Below are 18,992 nucleotides of genomic sequence, written 5' to 3' on the forward strand. Positions count from 1 at the left end.
GCCTGCCCAGGTGTTATCTTCTGTTGGGACTTGGATGTACCACCCCAGACCCTCTCTGTGTGCTCATCACCTTCTTCAGGGAATTCAGTGTGTGACTTGGACACTGCGTCGGGTGACGCTATAATTGGTTTCTTTTGAGAAGTGCTCTCCTGGCCCAGTGGACATTTATTTGGACTTCCTCTTTTCTTTTTGTGTTCCTGTTGTTTTTTCCTGGGCTCATTTGAGAGCAAAATAAACTATTTTGTTACCTGCAACTGAATCCGTGTCTCTCCCTGACAGAACGGTCTGACCATAAAATGGATTCAGCAGGTTCAGACCAAGTCAGAAACGCGGTGAGTCAACAGGGCGTTCTTCTGGGACAGCATTACAGCCAGTTAACTGCCACTTCACAGGAGGTTGAGTGCCTGCCCAAGTAGCAGATCTCAATCTCCAGATCCAAGTACTCCAGCGGGAAGCCTTGGCCAGCAGATCAGTTGCTGCGTACGGTCGTTCTCTACCTCATGCTGAGCCTGAACCCCATGCCAATAGTCCGCCACCTCACGACGGGGACCCCAATTCCTGCTGTACGTTCCTGTCTCAGTGCTCCCTTGTCTTAGCACTCCAGCCTTGACGTTATGTTACGGAAAAGTCCCAGGTGGCCTTTATCACACTCCTGAAAGGAAGGGCCCGCGACTGGGCAACGGCTGTGTGGGATGCTCGTGCCCCATTCTGTTCCAAATTCGAGGACTTCAGAGCGGAGATGATTAAGCTCCAGGCGGCCTCCCAGCTGGTGCAGTTAAGTCAGGGCGGCCGTTCTGTTGCAGAATACTCCATCCAGTTCAGAACTCTGGCGGCCACCTGTGACTGCAACGAGGGTCGTCTGTATTCCCTTTCTGGTCCTGAGAGAGAGGCCATGGACAAGTATATTCAGGAATCCTTAAATGCTGGCCTCCTCCGTCCCTCTTCCTCGCCCGCTGGGGCTGGGTTCTTCTTCGTTAAGAAAGATGGCTCGCTGCGACCCTGCATTGACTACCGGGGTCTAAATGACATCAATATAAAGAACAGGTATACTCTGCCTCTGATGTCATCAGCTTTTGAGTTGTTACAGGGAGTCAGGGTCTTTACCAAGCTAGACCTCCGTAATGCCTACCATTTGATCCGGATACGTGAGGGGGATAACGTGTCCGTCAGGTGCTACAACGGCTGCTGGAGAACCAGCTTTACGTCAAGGCGGAGAAGTGCGTGTTGCATGTATATATCTCCATACTCTTCTGTACTCTTAAAGCCTTGCCATGAGGCCATGCTGCCACTGTGAACTGTGTTTTTTTTTTCTCTGAATGAACAGGGCTTTCTTCCAATTTTTGTAGCCCTGACTCTGCAGTTTGTCACTGATTCGAATTTGCGACAGCAATAGCAAAATGCTACATTTTTGTCTATTGAGTACTTAAGCCAGACAAAACTGTCATACCATTTTGAGTTGAATGCTTTCATTTGAAACTTAAATTAGCTCATTGGATATTGGGCAAACTTCACTTATTTGGGGCCTATCTCAGTCACCTAGGTCATCCTTGTCTTTTCTGGCTCTCCCTAAGACATCTCCTGTTCTTTCAGCAGTCTCATGCTCTTCCCTTCTGGATAATACTGGATACAAAAAAAAAAAAAAAAAAAAAAAAGAGATTCTGGGGAAATATGTTATGTTTAAGTTAACCCTCTGGGGTCTGAGCTGTTTTCTGGGCCCTGGAGGTGTTCTGACATGCTCTGACATTTGTGCTTATTTGTGTTACTTGTGACATTTTCATGGCTAAAGTCTAATTACACTGTATTCAGCACAAACTCTGCTACAATAATATTTCAGCAGCATGTGTGTAAAAGTTTGTTGTTTTGAGATAATGACATTTATGCGTGGTTTGTGAAAATACAAAAAAAAATTCTCACTGAAATAAGGTCATGAAACCCATACTGATTATTTCTTCACAAGACTTTTGAAAACTGTATGACGTAGCCTAGAATATTTGCTCTAAAACTATGTGAAAATCACCCTGACTGCTCATTCAGATAAGAAAAAAATATTGATTTAAAATTTTTACGACGTGTTTTGTGTGAAAAAGCTTTATGCGGGAGCTCATTAATATGTGAGATTTTCACACCTGAGAAAGACAAAGACCCTCCCCTAACGGCCCTATTAGGAGCTATCAGGCCCTATCATTCTGAGCAACCTTGCACAAAGAATGAGGAGATTTAAAAAAGAATGGCTTTTAGATTTTTTGGATTTATTTACAACACAACATAATCCAAAGATACACAACAAATGACAAAAAAGCACTCATTGAAAACAATTATCCAAAGACAGAGACCTTTGTGCCATTCCTAAAAACATTGTACATACCTTTCATTTCCAAGGTGTTTTATTTTCACTTTACCATGTTCATGTACAGAGGCTCATGTGAATGTTGAAGTCAGCAGGAGTGGCATCTGGGCCCTGAAAGAAAAAAAAAAGTGAACATACTGATATCAAGAGAAAGGCCTGCACGATTTTGGGAATAAATTTTAGATTTTTCAGGTTAAAATTGCACACACATAAATGTTTCCAACAATATATAATATAATGAACACCAGGTTTGTTGTGCCTTGTAGGCATAGGCTATGCGCAGTGCTGCATAAAATAATAATAACAATAGGCCTAACCTATATCAGCCTATAAATCTTCCAAAATATTTCAGTAACAACTAAGCTAGAGAAAAATATATCGATTATCATGTTACTTCAAATGTTTCCATTCGTTATGATGATATGAAATGAGATAATAGTAAAAACATGAAGCCGTTTGGTGCTTTTCAAACACGATCGCGATCCAAAATATGATACATTCAAACGCGATCGCGCTCAAATATAAAACATTATGGTTACCATACACATATCTACATTTGAGCAGATATCCACAAACACAGTAACAGTAAACACAGGTCTAAATATTATAATATCCACCATATATCTAGCAACAGTTCAACTGCAATGTGAAATTTATGCAACAATAACAAACTAATATGTAAGAATTTCTTACCATACATCTTTCTTGTCTTCAAATCGCGTTATTCTTCTTCTGAGGTAGCCTAAATCCAATGTAAGCTCACGGCGCGTCTTTCAAACTCGACGAAAAGCAGAGACTTGTGAAGTGTTTTGGTGTTTTGTTTCTGAGGTAACGAGCACGTTCGCGTTCCATGTGGAGATTTGCATGTGAATATCTTTTGTGCGAGTGGGCGTGTTCAAATTAAAAATAATTAGGAAGCGTTTGAGAAGCTGGACATCTTGTTGGTTTTATACAAATTACTTAAACAGAGAATATTTGTTTTCAGTTTGAATCGATCATTTAAAAGTACACACTTAAATGTTTATAAAGGTGTATGGCTCATAAATGTGTGACAAGTATTCGCTGAGTTTTGTTTCAGTTTTTAGACGTGCTCAAGAAAAAAAAGTTCACCGCGACGGAGAGGCAGAACGCACACCCTGTTTATTTTCTTTATTTTACAAAAGCACAATGTTTTGATTTGATTGTAAGTGGACACATACAAAAGTAAAAATTTCATTTTTTATATTTCTTTTTTCTGTATGACCATAAATGACGGAGTAATTTAAGTTTATAGTGCTACAATGTGAAGAAAATCCAGCAAAACGCGCCGGCGCGTTTGCCGACCCCAGAGGGTTAAAGAGTTCAGATTCAACCCTATATAAATAACACAGCTGTTGTTGGGGTTATCTAGCTCTTCCTCTAATTCACTACAAACCCCAGAGCTTTTAAATGTGCTATTACTGTCATTGTTCCTCCCCCATCTCCCTTTTCCTGGCACAAATGAAACAGTCATCAAGTTAGGCTAGTATTATAATGCCCTGTTGCCTTAATGATATTAATGCTGCCTCCGCATGTTTTGTAAATATGTGGAGTGCTAGAGAAAGGCTAAATGGAACACGTTTGAATTTGTATGTTGTATGTTTCCCCGAAGGCAATCCTTAGAAATTTTCTTTGTTGGAGATGGATCTGGATGTGATAATAAGCATCCTTTAGGTTGATTGAAATGATCCAGTCTCCCCTCTGTACAGAATGAAGCAGGGATTTGTGTGTCAACATTCTGAATCTGTATTTCCTCTTGTACTGTATTTGTTCAAAGATCTGAGGTCAAAGATATGGTGGATTTAATGCAACTGTGCAATGTGACCAACTGGCTAAGCTATGTGTTTTTGAGTACTAGCTCATGAGAGTCAGTGTGACGAGCAGGATGGCGCGAGGCTTGTGGCGTGATTGCTGATGAGCGTCACCTGTGCGACGCACCAGTCTCGCCGTTCTCTCGTGGCCCTCGGCCCTGCTCAGGAGCTAGTACTCAAAAACACATAGCTTAGCCAGTGTATTATTCTCCAACCAATCACACTTATGAGCTGGTGAATTTATGGCATTTGACAAATGCTTTTATCCAAAGTGACTTTTTATGCATTCAAGGTGCAGAACAAGTTTCATCAAGTCCATTCCCTGGTAATCGAAACCATGAGCTTTAATTGCTGATGTACTGCACAACTTTTTGGTTCTAGGTTCATGTTTTTAATTTACTAATAAGAACTGGGAGTGATTTTTAGTCCTGGTCCTGGGCATCCATCGCTCTGCACATTTCCTATAGCTGTGTACAAATTCAGAGCCTGCATCTTTTGAAGCCTGCATTTGAGAGCCGAAAGCTTCACAGTGACGTTCAAATGCAGCCTTCAAATGTGTCCTTCTTTCCCTGGGCCACGAAGGATAGAATGAGTGCCCATGCTTTCACAGTCCAAGAAGGTCTAAACGAGCATTGTTAAATGAGAAGGTCTAGCCTACTGAAGATTACTTTAGTGACAGCTGCCGTTGACGAACAGCATTAATGTGCCGCATCACATACCTCATGGATAGGTGCCCTGAAAGGAGGGCTCTAGAGGATGCCATGCCTCTGGTTGAGTGAGCCCTCACGACCAAAGTTGAAGGCAAACTGCGCACTTGATAGGCCAGGGAAGTAGCCTGAACTATACAGGTGCTGATGGTCTGTTTAGAAGCGGGGAGCCTCTTCTTGGGTGACCCGAAACACACCAGCAACTTCGCAACACACCAGTCCGATTTCCTCCACTGAGAAGACCTTTGAAAATAGATATTAAGTGCTCTTACAGGGCAGAGCAAATGAAGTCTCACATCTTCCGCCATCACATGAGGTGGATGATAAAAAGCCTGCAGAACCGTTGACCTCGCCACATTCGAAGGCACCTTTGGTACTCAGCCCAGTCTGGGGTGCAAGATGGCCAAGACGGGAGCAAACTCCAGGCACTGTGGAGATATGTAGAGCGCCTGGAGATCTCCTACTCTCTTAAGAGAGGTGATAGCAAGGAGAAAGGCCACATTAAGTGACAGGTTCTTGGCCACAGCCGACTCTAGAGGTTCGAAGGGGGCCTCAACCAGCCCTTCGAGAAACCACTGCCTGATCCCAAGTGGGGACTCTGGTCCGAGTCGCAGGCCTCATCCTCCATGCACCACGGAGGAACCGTATGACCAGCTGATGCCCTCCCAAAGGACCATCACTTATAGGAGCGTGGAAAGCCGCAATGGCAGCCATGTACACCTTAAGTGTGGACGGGGTAAGACCAGCAGAGAAGCGATCTTGGAGGAATGGGGCTGCCAGAAGTAGACTGACCCTGTCATGTCGGACTCTCTCCCGGACCTCAGAGGTCCCAAATGAGTTAGGACCTCTTTTCCGGCGGTCCTAAATTCCACCTTCTCAGGAGGCTGTGAGTGAGAGCACCACCTTGAGTCCCAGGCTATCTGAGGGGGAGCTCTAAAGGCGACACTCTCCTTCTGACCCTGCCAGTACAAGGAGCTTGATAACAGCTGAGGCTGCCCCCTGGTGGCAGCCTTTTTAGACCTTGACTGGCGAGGCAGATATTGCCTTAATGCTGCTGACTGCTTCTTTGTCTCCTGGAACCTGACACCGAGTGCATAAACAGCGTCGCCGAACAGGCCAGTAGGCGAGACAGGGGCATCAAGGAGGAAGGCTATGTTCTTCTGCTTGATGCCCAACAGATTAAGCCACAGGTGCCTCTCTGTGGTTACCAGCGCTGCCATGGAGTGGCCGATGGCACAGGCCGTCTCCTTGGGAACCTGGAGAGACAGATCTTTGGCTTTACGCAGCTTGGCAGTATCTTCAGCTGTGGGACCCTCGCCCTCATCAAGGTTTTTTAACAGGCCTGGTAAGCCTGCAAGATGGCCATGGTGTCCAGGCTCGCACCAGTCCGACCCGCCACCATATAAGCTCTGCCCACCAAAGCAGATGTAGTTAGGCAGGGTTTGGTGGGTAGCGCCGGGGCCTTAAGGGATGACGCAACATCGGGGGAGAGGTAGCTGGCCAAAGCCTCTTCCACCCGCGGCATCATCTCATAACCATTCTCTCTAACCCCCATGATGTTGTTATAATCCAACACCAGGGGATTAGTCAGGCGAGATGAAAAAGGCCTGTTCCATGACCCCGGCATGAAGGCTATGATCTGTGCCTTTCTTGTGGCCAACTAATATTTAATTTGGCCACCCCACGAGTTACAACCTCCACAAGCTCCTCGTACATGGGTGCAGTCTGAAATGGCAAGGCTTCATTTTCTAGATCCCCTGCCGCGATGCTGAGCACATCCACATCAAAAAACAAACAAAAACAGTAATATTGTGAAATATTATTCCAATTTAAAACAGCTGTTTTCTATGTGAATATACAGTAAAGTGTAATTTTTTTCCTGTGATCAAAGTTTTCAGCATCATTACTCCAGTCTTCAGTGTCACATAATCCTTCAGAAATCATTCTAATATGATGATTTGATGCTCAAGAAACATTTATGATTATTATCAATATTGAAAACAGTTTTTATTTCATGATGCTATGATGAATAGAAAGTTCAAAAGCACAGCATTTATCTGAAATGGAAAGCTTTTGTAACATTAAACACTACCGTTCAAAAGTTTGGGGTCAGTAAGAATTTTATTTTATTTTTGGGTGAAAGAAATAAAATAAAACAATACTTTTATTTATCAAGGATGAGTTAAACTGAACAAAAGTTACAGTAAAGACATTTTAAATGTTAGAAAATATTCTATTTTAAATAAATGCTGTTCTTTTGAACTTTCTGTTCATCAAAGAATTTTGAAAAAAAATTGTACACAACTGTTTTCAACATTGATGATAATAATGAATGTTTCTTGAGCATCAAATCATCATATTAGAGTGATTTCTGAAGGATCATGTGACACATGTGACTGGAGTAATGATGCTGAGAATTCAGCTTTGATCACAGGAATAAATTACACTTTAAAATATATTAAAATTGAAAACAGTCATTTTAAATTGTCATAATATTTCACAATATTACGTTTTTTTTTATTGTTTTTAGTCAAATAAATGCAGCCTTGATGAGCAGAAGAGACTTCCTTTAAAAACATTAAAAAATATTACTGACCCCAAACTTTTGAACGGTAGTGTATAAGTCAGCATTTGAACTGCTTTAAAGTTGTTGTTGTTGTTGTTGTTGTTGTCTATATATATATAGTAACGTTAGATATTTAAGGTAAGTTGAAACTCAATACTTACTGTACATTTAAAATTATAATCTGTCACTTTCTCTCCAAAAAATCATGAGTCTTTTGTCATTTTTCAGCCTGTGCAGAAAATGGCAGTGTGATTCTGAATATGATTCTGAAAAGGTCACCAGTGTGTTTAAAATTTATGTAGACTAATTAGAACTATAGAAATTCTGCACACAGTACAAATAATGTAGCAAGCATTAACTAACTGAAAAAATGTCTCCATGTCAAAGGTGGTTCTCTGAATCTGCTCGCTGGCTGGTGCTGAATGGTCGTTCTGAGGAGGCACTGAAGCGTCTCCAGCACGTAGCTAAAATCAACGGCAAGCCCGAGATGGCAGAAAAGATCACTTTAGAGGTTTCACATCAGCCTTTCATGTCTGTGTCATAATTAAACACTATACTTATCAAAAGTTTAGGGTTGTTTTTTAAATTATATTTATTCATGTGATGGCAAAGCTGAATTTTCAGCAGTCATTACTCCAGTCAAAAAATCCTCCAGAAATCATTCTAATATACTGGTTTGGTGCTTTTATTATTTTCTATTATTATTATAATAATTATTGTTATTTTTGTTGAAAGAGGTTGTACTGCTTAGAATTTTTTTGGAAACCGTGATACATTTTATTTTCAGGATTCTTTGATGAATATAAAGTTCAAAAGTTTGATGAATATAAGGTTGATATTTATTTATTAGAATATTTGTAACAATGTGCTTATCTACTGTCACCTTTGATCAATTTAATGCATCCTTGCTGAAGATGTTTAATTTTGTAAAAAAAAGAAAAATTAACCCAAACTTTTGTGTGTTTTTGATGGTTTTATGGATGTGCTGATGTTTAGGTGCTGGAGTCACACATGCAAAAAGAAGTTCAGTCTAGTAAGAAAATGTATACTGCGCTTGATCTCATGAGAACACCAACCATGAGGAAGATATCCACGTGCCTTATGTTCGTCTGGTAAGAATCAATTTGAACATGTCAATGTTTCAATGTCTGTATGCAAGACACCTGGATGGTGGTTACGCCTCTTCTTTTGTGTATAAATACAAATACATAAATTAAAAATCAATAATAAAAATGACTACTGTTCTTCCTAACAGGTTTTCGACTAGCTTTGCATATTATGGACTGGCCATGGACCTGCAGAAGTTTGGGGTGAACATCTATCTAATGCAGGTCATCTTTGGGGCGGTAGATTTTCCTGCTAAACTGGTTGCTCTTCTGATGTTGAGCTTTCTGGGCCGACGTTTGACCCAAGGCTTGTGTCTACTTGTGTCAGCATCTGTAATATTTGCCAACATTTTTGTTCCTAAAGGTAAGACAATAGCTCTCTTTCTATTATGATGCCATTGACGCTACAATCATTCACCTAATGCAATGGCTAATCACCTAATGTGATGACACGGATTTATAAATAATAATTATAACATTTAATAAACCCTGCTCCTGGAGGGCTACCTTCCTACAGGCTTCAGTTCCAACCCTGCTCAGACATAGCTGGATGTGGTTTTTAAGTAACCCTGAGCACATTAACCCTCTGGCCAGGGCCGGCGCTAGCCATTTGGGTGCCCTAAGCACAAATGCTTGGTGGCGCCCCCCCCCCCCCCCCCCACCCCCCACCCCCCACCCCCCACCCACCAAGGGAATAACAACCATTCAGAATTTCTTAGTTAGGTTCTCTTTACTTCCAAAATAACTGCTGCAAATAAATAATTTTACATTAACAATGCCACCAAACATGAAAAGAAATAAATAATATAAAGGTTAAAATTATAAATACCAAATACCACCACAATTACTAAAAACACAGATTTGGAACTGAACAATGTAAACACAGAAAGTTAAAAGTGCAAAGGTCAGGCACAATATAATAATTCTGTACATAATTTGACAACTCTGTGAATATGAAAATATACAAACACTGAGATTGTGTTTTTTTTTTTTTTTTTTTTTCTAATTGCAGTTTCAAAGTTTAAAAAAAAATATATATATATTAGCCATGCAGGGCTAAAGCCCCGGATCTTTTGCACTACTATAGCGACGCCCCTGGACATGCATAGGCGTAATTTGCGGGTAGGACATGTCCCCACCACTTTTGAAACATCTCGCGGCACGAATGTACCAATACAAACAAACAAAACATCTCCAGTTAACCAGCAGAGCATTCATTTAATTCGTTTTTGAAATAAGAGTCGATCAAGCGCTGAAATGTGTTGTTTTTTTAAATCAACTGATCAAAGTGCTCGTTGCCGAGCGATCAGTGGCGCGGATACTATGTTTGTTTCTGGCTCGCGCACAGCCTTCACTCCATAGACAGTAAAAGAAATGGACACAGCGACCCCATTGGAACTCAATTGAGACAAGTGAAGCCCGTTTTCAGCGATTTCTTAGCACTTCCTTTCCTGACGCGCAGACTCAAACCGAGCAAAGCGTTACACGGACCACGTGAGCAACCCGTCTGTCTTCTAGTAGCTGTGCCAAGAGAAATCTGAATCATTCCCTTCCGAATCTTGCAGAGACGGAGAGTGTGATTAGGAGCTGTCCATGAGCTTGGAGCAGGAGAAACTTTTGCTAAGTATTCTGATTAATTATATTGTCATTTTGCCTCCACGTCTCCCCGATTGCCCGCGAGCTTCTCCTCCCGTCCATACGGTAATCTCTCTAGTGTGCGACAGAGAGTCGCGTGGTTATGACGCAATCGTTAGCCTACTTTTACAAAAACTGCTTCTACGGGGCCATAACATAAGCTACAAGATAATGGAGCATTTTATACATTGTCGTGTTTCTTTAGAAATAAAAAATGGACAAATGGAGTCTTCAAACGCCTCAGATGTAAAGTTATTCGCTGTCAAAGTGACGCCAAAATGAATGGAAGTCAATGGGATTGCTAACGCAAGTGAAGTTCTGCTACAAGATGGCGGCACCCGGTCGACTTCAACTTCCGGTCGACTTCCTTCCCGCTTGGCTTCACTCAGACGCGCGTTTCAATCCGTTGTGGAGAGACTCTCTATTCGCTCCGGTACAATTAGAAAACAAAAAGCACAAAAAGTGTCCCTGCCTGATATACAACCACTAAAAAACATAATCGGTTTTGATGAGAAAAAAAAAAAAAAACTATATGAGTGCGGATTAGAACTCAGAACCTCTGACACGCTTGGCAAAAATTCTACCACTGGACCACTTAAAAACACACATAGTTTTCGTCGGATCAACATATAATAGGCCTCATTGAACGACCACTTAAACCCAATATTAACATGCTTTAGACATATTTTATTTGTTATTTATACTAGTACCCTATTGTGATGATTTTTCACGATCCAGATTTTTTGGTGCCCCCCCAAGCACTTGGTGCCCTACGCGCAGTGCGTGATGTGCGTGTGCGGAGCGCCGGCCCTGCCTCTGGCACTCTTCAGGCATTTTTGACCGAAAATAATTTAGTAAAGGCTTTGGCACTTACCTTGTGAAAAAAAAAAAATAATTCATGGACGTGATTCGAAAAGGTGTAATGGTCCTGGAGAAAAAAATTGTCACACTGTATTCGCGGTTAAAAATGGCCACATTGGAAATTAATGGAAGGCGAATTTCATCTAGTGAACATTTTTGGTAATGCACCAAATACATTTTTAAGATACATAAGCTACATTTTTGAGATATCAACCTCAAATATATTTCATATAAAAATTTAAAACAGTATTTTTGTAAATTTTTCATAACCATAAACATAAACTTCTATAACTTTTTTAAGTTCACTTTTTTTTCACTTATTTCATTTCAGCAATATTATGCCAAGTGTCTTCAAAAAGAGACCAAACTTTAGAGAAAATTTTATCACAAGATTTATGACAGTTTAAGTTGTTACTGACTACAAAAACTGGTTACTGGCAATAAGTGGATTATAACTAGAGCATAAATATAATTTAGTACCATACAATCCCCTAAAATACAAAATACAAAATATGAAATAAAAAAAACATTATAGAACTAAAATATAGTACATTTATTTAATTGAAACAAAAAATCAGATTTTTTTTATCACCATGCGAGGAGCACCAGACGGTTAATTAGGTGGTTCAGGTGTGTCTGATTATGGTTGTAGCTGAACTCTGCAGGATTTTTAATCTAATGTTTCTTGATTATTAATAAAAGTTGTCATACAGGGATATCTACACCTGTCAGCCACAATATTACAACCACTGACAGGTGAAGTGAATGACATTGATTATATTTTGTTACAATGCTACCTGTCAAGGAGTGGAATATATCAGGCAGCAAGTGAACAGTCAGTTCTTGAATTGTGTTGGAAGCAGGGAAAATGGTAAAGCAAAAAGATCTGAGTTGCTTTGACAAAGACCAAATAGTGATGCTAAGACAACTGGGTCAGAGCATTTCTAAGAAGTCTTGTGGGATGTTCCCAGTATTCACATGCAGTATGAAAGCTAGTCCGTCTGGTCTGATCAGATACATACATACAGCTAGAGTTACTGTAGCTCAGATTGCAGAAAAACATAATGCTGCCCATGACAGAAAGTGTAACAACACACAGTATTATAGCAGTCCGCTTTAGAACTGGGCCATGGAGCAGTGGAAAAAGTTTGCCTGATCAGATGAATCACGTTTTCCTTTAGATCAGGTGGATGGGCATGTGCGTGTGTGGTGAAGAGATGGCAGACAATCATAGGAAATCTATGGGAAAAAGGCAGGCTGGCGGACGCAGTGTTGTGCTGTTCGGCTGGGACACCTCGGGTTCTGACATTCAAGTGGATGTTACTACGACACAAACATTGTCTTCATGGCAATGGTATTCCCTGTTGGCAGTGGCCTCTTTCAGCAAACTAATGCACCCTGCCACACTTTTTCCTTTTTTTCTTGTTTTCTTTTCTTTTACAGGGAGCATGTGAGGCACTGTTGTCATGCCAGAGTGTAGTTTGTTGTAGTATTAAAAATGTAAGTGTTTTAAGTGTAGTTTCCATTCTGCTGCTAACTCGGCAAAAAGTGTTCAGGAATGGATTGAGGAACACGACAAAGAGTTAAAGGTGTTGCCTTGGCCTCCAAATTCCCCAGATCTCAAAATCATTGAGCATTTATGGGATGTGCTGGACTAACAAATCTGATCCATGAAGTGCCCACTTCACAACTTGCAAGAGTTGTAGGATCCGCTGCTAATGTCTTGGTGCCAGAGACCACAGAACACCTTCAGCGGTCTTGTAGAGTCCATGCCTCGACACATCAGAGCTGTTTTGGCAGCATGAAGGGTCCTACATGTTATTAAGCAGGTGCTTTTAATGTTGTGGTTAATCAGTGTATTGTCATTTTATAGTATATAAATGCACTAATTATTTTTGATCAATTTCAAATTCACAAATTCAGCCTTATACTATTTAGTACTGATCAGAGGTGTAACTGGTTGTTGAGTACATCAGTACACATGCTGTCTGTTCTGCTTTAGCTCCCTATTCACTAAAATAATTAAGCTGATCGTGCAATGGCGCAAATATGCCCCCACTAAATCTATGCTGAATCCATGCAAATGCCAAACAAAAATTCAGAACGTGCAAATCCAGATAAAAATGTATGCAAATAATGCAAAAAATACAAAATGTTATTATTTCCCAAGAAACAAGGTTTAGCTGAAAGTTTTGTTTAATGTCTTATGTCATGTGAAAACACAAGCTACAATATCACACACACGGGTGTGTCTAATCTTAATAATTCATACTGACTGGTAATTAAGCTGCTTGTCATTGCAGATATGCAGTTTACAAGGACAGCGCTTGCCGTTATTGGGAAGGGCTTCACGTCATCGTCCTTTACTTGTGTCTACCTATTTACTGGAGAGCTTTACCCTACTGTCATCAGGTCAGAATAAACATAAACTATAGAATCTGTCTTATAGTTTTGTTTAAACCATTAAGCTATTATGCAACAATGTACAATATAGTCCCATGGAATCTTGCACCATAATACCATTGTATATGAATATAGTGGGATATTCATTCAGTATCATGGCATTGTTATCTTATACCATCACTGTTGAATGGACTGTACAGAACATGGATATTATAGTCCTAAATATAAGTGCCACAGTATAGTAAAATCGTCTCGGTTACAAATGTAACCCTGGGAAGGGGAATGAGATACAGCGTCCTAGGGAGCTTTGAGGAACACTTTCAGTGCGACCAGAGTCTGAAGCATGTGTCTAATCGTGACCGACGACAGTCTTTGACGTCACCACCAGTGTGACCAGAGTATAAAAGGGGTGCCTGTAGTACGTCAACAACTTCTTTTGTCTGAAGGAGACATGGGCAGGCATACCTGAAGCATGGCAAAGAGACACAGTGTCTCGTTCTCCTTCTCAAGGAACCAGGGTTACATTTTTAACCGTGACGGTCCCTTTTAAATGAGAAAACTCGCACTGCATCCTAAGACACTTTCGGGAACTAATACCGACATCGCAATGCTGAAGGAATGAGTGCTGTAACAGCTGACATAACTTCTATGATTCCACGGAGCTAGGTCCGGAGTCACCTTTCCCTCTCTTAGATGGTACGCACCGGCGGCTGTCGTGAATATTCCCTAGGGCCAGAAACCCTGTATACATACCCTGTGTGCAGAGCTCAGGGCCTGGTATTTTTATGAATACCTTCAAGGTAATATGGCCAAGGATAAAGAATATCCTGCTTGTCACTTCAAGGGACACTATACCCCCTGGAGGCCTCAGGAAAACGAGGAGCAGAGGTCTCAGCACAACGACTCTCTAAATTGAGAGGAAACCTAACAAAGCTTCCCTAAGGGTGGTTCCACTAAGAAGGCTCACAGAGAGACATGCGGGCCAGTGTAGCCAGCCTGACCGAGCTCTAGACGACTCTCTAAAGCGAGAGGAGACCTAGCTACGTTCTACGCTAAGGACTGCTTACCAAGGAGGCTCAAAAAAGAGCCTGACAACTCGATACTGCTATCCAGGGGTGTGTTTTCCGTACAACAACATAACTCGCTGCTATACTACCTTAGTACGACTGTTTCCTGAAACTGCATTGTCGCAAATTGGTCGTTCAACCACAGTGGTTAATGATTTCATGCAGGTGGTGGAGTAATAACTATTTTTAATGAATCTGTTTGAGATCAATTAATGTTAGAAGTTTTGCTATAAATTACAGACATGGCATCTGAGGCTATTTCTTATTTTTCTCAGTTATTTTGCTTTATTTCCAGATTCACTCATAGGCTCGTTCTTACACACTAGAGCACGTTCGCACATGCGCACTCTTAAAAAAACGATGCTTTAAATCTCTTGACAAACTAAAAGACGTAAATTACATTTGGATGTATCCTAAAGAAAATATATAAATTGTACTGAATGTCAGCTTGCTCATTTGGCTCAAGATAAAGATTTATTAAGTCAACATGTCATGCAAACAAGAATGCTTCTTACCACAGGTCGAGATCTGTTGTTCCAAACACACAACTTTGCGATGCTGTTTGCGAATGTTCATTAGAACGATGGTTTCGAGAAACACTGACTCGTTGAACTATGCTGATAACGATGGAGCTTTATACTTTAATAACGTATACATTAATAACGTAAAATAAACAAATACAAAATGAAAGCAAAAGACAGCAGCCCCTCACGGACGACTGCTGTCACAAATAATGAAACATAAAACACAACATAAGTCCAGGCTTGTTCCTCACTCGTTCTTCAAGGTCGTTGCTCCTCCTTTTATTCAGCAAAATAAGTTGAGGCGTATATATATATACACATTCAACTCACCTATGTTCCTCAACAGTTTTCAGCAGCTCTCTATCACCCCGTCTCCTCACACTCGCCTGGTTACTTTCCTAACCAGAAATACGGGGGGAGTTCTCTGGGCTCGGGCCAAAATACCGAGCTCGGAGCCCTCTCCTCGGACAGCACGCCAAATACGCATACTACTTTATTTGTAAGTGTGAACTTGTGAATGTAATGAATAGAACTTCATTATTGTATAGTGGTACCAGAAGGAGAACATAAACACTGCTCAGGTACAATGAGCTGAATGAGAGAAAGAAATAAAAAAACATACTAAAATCACAAGTCCCCTGTCACTGGCAGAGTCAATAGGTTTCCATTAAAGTCAATGTGTGTGTTTTCACACTGAATGTGAAAGTGCAGAAACAAAATAAAACATCCGGTTAATTTTCAAAATAAAATACACTATGCTCACGGCGGATCATATTAACCTGCACTACACCTTAAAAAACGTCATAATGGGCGGAGACAGGCCTGAAGGGCTACTCCTCTGGATGGAAACAAACCTGTTATAGTGCGATCATACATGAATTCGCGAGATCTTGTGGGTCCTTGTGACTTCAGCTGTCAGTCATGGCCGCAGCCGTTCCACAACAAATCCGGACCTGATGGGAATTGAAGGAAGGCGGAGCACGGAGCCGAGACGCAACCGTTCCGCAGTTGGTGGAAATCCGGGGTCATTCCTGTTCTGCTACCGTGATTGATATCCTTGTGTATTCTCCTCATGTTTCCCTGTGTTTGTGGATTATTACCTGTGATACTCACCTACTCCAGCCCAGCTTCACTGAGGGTCCGTTTACACGACACCATTTTCAACTAAAAACAGAAGACTTTTTATGCGTTTTGTGCGTTCATTTACACGACAATGGTGTAAATGTTTTAATTTTGGTGGCTTGAAAAAAGGGTTTAAAGTGTAAGTTTTTGAAAATGACACCCTTATCATCACTGTGTAAACTACAAAAACGACAACATATGTGAAAACGGTGATGTCATGAACATGCGTAGGCCAGAGTGGTGCCGGTGTGATGTCACTTTGTAGGGCAAAATGCGGAAACAAGTTTGCATTTTAACATTTCCGGTTCCATCATCCCAAAGTCAGTGGTTTTTTTTTATTGGGGTTTTGGTTAGCCTAAATGGCTGAAATAAGGTATGTGGTGAACACAAGCTTAAGACACTGTCACGTTTTATTCTATGACATAAAATACATCAATATTACCTCACTCGTGATTTTTTTAAGCTGTTACGTGTCTTGAAAAAGGCGGATGCTAACAAGTGGCTAAATGGGACTACAGAGGCTGTCGAGGAGATTAAACGTCATTAATGATGCTGTAAAAGCGGACTCTTACAAACCATTCTAACGCAAACATTCTGGGAAAATGTTTTTAGGTAACGTCTGAAAGAGTTGTCGGAATCTTAGTGATGGTGACGTTGAATTTGTGGGATACACCGTGGTGTAGTTCGTTTATATACTACCTTTAGCTTTTTACTTCTGGTGACTGCATTTAGGCTTCAAATTTTATATAAGTTGTGTTCATCTGTCATCATTATCTTGATAGACAAAACTTGCAAGCATCATAAACTTTTGTTGATCACAGAGCTTGTTTTTTAGCGATAATCCAAAAGCCTATGGGAAAATCCTATTGGGGTTTTGTCGAGGGAACCAGTGTGATGCGAACTACCGGTTGGCCTACAAAGTGACGTCATGCCTGTAAACTCTATTGCGGGTTTAGTCTAGAGGATTTTTATTTTATTTTTTTGCGAATGAAAGGATATTAACAGTAAGAAATAAGGGGGGCATACAGACATCATCACAAGTGGATATAAGAATTACACCAATTAACACAATTTAACATTTTGTCATCATGAAAAATTAACAGACTCAAGGATGATAGACTACATGTTTTCGAAGCCTTTGTGTTCAAAGGTTTTTACATTTTCTTAAAGGAAGTAAAACGGGACTTTATATCAGAGGAGAACATTATAAACTTTAGATTACAGTGAATGTTTCTGGCTTTGAAAGACAAAGTAATAATGCAGTATTATCAAGATCAACATCATTAGAATGAAAATCTGACAAAAAATATATATAAATTAAGTAATTTGTGTCTATAGGCATATGTGCGTCCGGCTCGAGTTTACTGTAGAGTATGTGCGCAGGCGCGTAGTCTTTCTTTACAAAGTGACATCGCCCATTACTTGTCTGGCATGAATAATACAGCGTTATTAGTTGTGTTTTCATAACATTGTCATCTGTACAAAGAAAAATCTTTTCCGTTTTGATCTCATTGTTGTACATACCCTGAGGTGTGTGTCCTGTCAGCCAGCATCATTATCAGCATATCATTATTCATCATATCAATCCCTCTCACCGTGTCTGCTGCTGTTCCCGTTTACCGTGTGTCTGCTGTGTGTCCACAATAAAGTGTTTGTCTGCATTCACTTAATACCTTCTCAGTGTGTATTTACTGACAAAGTGAAAATAGCATATTTTCTTAGCGATGGATGCTATTAACACTTAGTGCAAATATAGATATATTTACACCATGTAAAAATAGCAGCATTTTCTTTGCAACAACTGTAAATAGTAGTTAGAAACTATTTGCACCTCTGTATTTTAGTACATTATAAAAACAGTATGCAATAATAACATATTGAGTGTAAATTATTATATTTATTAAATAAATGGCGCCTTATTAGGACAATAAAGCCCTCCCTACACCAACCAATAAACCGGTAGGCACTTTAATTCACATATTTCTTCATATTTATTGAAAATAAATGCCTTTCCGATCTGATATGCGATGGGAAAAGGATGCAGAACGAGTTCGGCAAAACTCGGATTTGAATTCTGGTTCAAACTCGCGTCAGAAGTCTCTTACCTTCCTCCCTACGCCACTGCCTCTGATAAATTACAGGCTTTTTTTGTACTTTTGTCCAGCCAAAGCAGACATTGGTGGGTGGAGTTAGAGTATAGCTTCTACCAACAAAGAGGACTATTTGCACTTGGTGTAAATAAACACTCAGAAATGTTATTCCATAGTGTAAGTTGAGCGACCAACCAATAAAGCTCATGCAGCCTCTCCATTGTTACTCCGGTTTTCATGTTTGCTCCACAGGCAGACTGGCATGGGCTTTGTCTCCACCATGTCCAGAATAGGATCCATGGCCGCCCCTGCAGTCCTGATCTTGGATGAGATTATGCCGGCTCTGCCTAGCATTATATACGGGGGATCGGCTGTAATTGCTGGTTTAATAGCCTTTTTGCTTCCAGAAACCCTCAACATTCCTCTGCCTGAGACCATTGAGGATGTAGAGGAGAAATGGTAACGTCAGCGGTTCACATGATCAATCTCGATAATAAATCAGATCACGTGATTACTAAGTATCGGTTTCGCGACTTCGTATAACACTGTACTGTACATTTCTCTCATACAGGGAAAAGAAAAAGCAAAGTCTTCAGGAACAGACACAGAGTGAATCGCTGACCTTGCAGGACTTCAAACAAGATGGAGCAAAATATGAAGAGAACAAGTCTCACCTCCATCCACTGTCAGAGAATCCAGTTCAAATAAAGGAATAGTTATTACACACTGAGACAA

General features: G+C 40.6%; 1 protein-coding gene across 1 annotated transcript in view; it reads left to right on the forward strand.

Moving 5' to 3' along the window:
- The window catches only part of oatx (organic anion transporter X), a gene marked incomplete at both ends in the record, with an annotated part of 36,050 nt that extends 17,330 nt beyond the window's left edge, over positions 1–18,720 (forward strand). Inside the window, 5 exons of the mRNA XM_081390508.1 lie at positions 7,837–7,960; positions 8,446–8,561; positions 8,705–8,919; positions 13,355–13,463; positions 18,510–18,720. Of these exons, the coding sequence (XP_081246634.1) occupies positions 7,837–7,960; positions 8,446–8,561; positions 8,705–8,919; positions 13,355–13,463; positions 18,510–18,720 (775 nt within the window). The remainder of the gene's footprint in view (positions 1–7,836; positions 7,961–8,445; positions 8,562–8,704; positions 8,920–13,354; positions 13,464–18,509) is intronic.
- Positions 18,721–18,992: the final 272 nt, after the last annotated feature.

This window comes from Scardinius erythrophthalmus, assembly GCF_964197995.2.
Source record: "Scardinius erythrophthalmus genome assembly, chromosome: 17".
Lineage (NCBI taxonomy): Eukaryota > Metazoa > Chordata > Actinopteri > Cypriniformes > Leuciscidae > Scardinius > Scardinius erythrophthalmus.